This window comes from Aureococcus anophagefferens, assembly GCF_000186865.1.
Source record: "Aureococcus anophagefferens unplaced genomic scaffold AURANscaffold_21, whole genome shotgun sequence".
In the NCBI taxonomy this organism is placed as follows: domain Eukaryota; class Pelagophyceae; order Pelagomonadales; family Pelagomonadaceae; genus Aureococcus; species Aureococcus anophagefferens.
In genome coordinates this window covers 709793-711503 of record NW_008705581.1, presented here as the reverse complement: position 1 = coordinate 711503, position 1711 = coordinate 709793, and the positions used below count along the sequence as shown (strand labels likewise).

Here is a 1711-nt window from a genome sequence, read left to right as displayed (position 1 = left end):
CCTTTCACAGCGTGCTGATCGCGGCGCCGCCGATCCACGCGGTCCGCGCGTTCGCGACGGCGTGCACGTCGGCCATGGCGTTGGCGCCGACGATGCGCTGCTACTGCGTCCCCGGCCCCGCGGACCCCTGGGAGGCCGTCGTGACGCACTCGCAGGGGAAGGTCCGCGACTCGCGCGTCGCGCTGCTCGACGGCGAGCTCGACCGCGTGTCGGCCTACACGAAGAAGGGCGACATCGCCAAGGCCGCGGACATCCTGGCCTACCTGGCGAAGCGCGACAAGGCCGCGCGGGCCGACGCGGCCGCGGCGGCCAAGGCGCCGCAAAAGCCCGCGCCGCCGAAGACGAGGGACCGCGTCCTCTCGCCCCGGCCGGCGAGCACGGAGCGCACGCTGACGCCGAGGACCAAGTAGATTTTTAAGTTACGCCCCGCCGCCGAGCACGCGGTAGAACGCGGACAGCGCCGCGGACTCGTCGAGGACGGCGCGCGCGACGGCGCGCCGCGACGCGAATACGGAGGCGTCGACGACCGCGCCCTCCACCGCGCGCGCGGCGTCGGCAAAGTCCGCGGCGCCGACGGCGATGGCGCCCCGGGGCACGGCGAGCCCCGCGAGGGACGCGACGTCGTCCGCGAGCGCGGACCCGTCGACGACCGCGGAGCCGCAGGCCCGGAGCGCCGCGGCGGCGGCGGATTTGACGGCCGCGGCCGTCGGGCCCGGCGCGGCGTCCATGAGCGCGGGCAGGCACGCGCGCCGCAGCGCCGGCGACGTTTCGGCGGCGCGGCGCAGGCACGCGTGCGTCGCGACGGCCGCGTCGCGCAGCGCCGCGTGGAACGCGCCGCGCCACGTCAGCGCCGGGTCGAGGTCCACGCCGACGGTCACGTGGGCTGAGTCCGAGCCCGCGTCCTCGCAGGCCGTCGCGGCGTGGTAGACGCCCCGCGGGACGTACAAAACGTCGCCCGGCGCGAGCGCGACCGCGTGGTCCGCGCCGCGCCGCAGCAGCTCCGGCGGCGGCGGCAACGTCGCCTCGTGGAGCGTCGGGCACTCGAGGGCCGGGCCGTAGAGGCGCCAGCGCTTGCGGCCCCGGAGCTGGACGACGAAGACGCAGTGGTCGTCGTAGTGCGCGTCGAGCGCCTGCGCGCCCGGCGGCGTCGCGTACAGGTTCACGGAGCAGCCGACGCGCAGGACGCGCTGCACGGCGCGCCGCGCCTCGGCCGCGCAGCGGAAGCGCGCGTCGGCGCCGAGGACGACGACGCTCGCGGCGGCGCCGCCGCCGAGGCCCGCGCCGTCGCGCGCGCACGACGCGCGGACGTAGTCGGCGCCCTCGGCGACCGGCGCCGGCCGTCGGAGCACGTCGAAGGCGCAGTCGCAGGCGTCGCGGCCCGGGTCCGCGTCGCGCACGGTCGCGAGCGACGGGCCCGGCGGCGCGGCCGCGGCCGCGAGCGTCGGGCCGAGGGCCCCCGCGGGCGGCGGGCGCGGCGCGGTCGGGCGGCGCGCGCCGGCGCCGCCGTCGAAGCACGGGAGGGTCGCCGCGCTCCCGGCCGCGGCGACGACGCGCGCGTTCCGCTCCCAGTCGCGCCGCCAGAACGACGCGTCGCCGACGAGCTCCGCGACGCGCGCGGCGACGTAGGCCTCGGTCGCCGCGGCGTCGCGCTCGAGGCCGTCCACCGTCGCGAAGAGCGCCGCCAGTCGCCGCGCGGGCTCGCGCGGCGACG

General features: G+C 79.1%; 1 protein-coding gene across 1 annotated transcript in view; it reads right to left on the bottom strand.

Moving 5' to 3' along the window:
* Positions 1 to 1711, bottom strand: part of AURANDRAFT_66360 (hypothetical protein) — a gene marked incomplete at both ends in the record, with an annotated part of 8945 nt that overhangs the window by 5386 nt on the left and 1848 nt on the right. The window contains one exon of the mRNA XM_009041471.1: positions 441 to 1628. Within this exon, the coding sequence (XP_009039719.1) occupies positions 441 to 1628 (1188 nt within the window). The remainder of the gene's footprint in view (positions 1 to 440; positions 1629 to 1711) is intronic.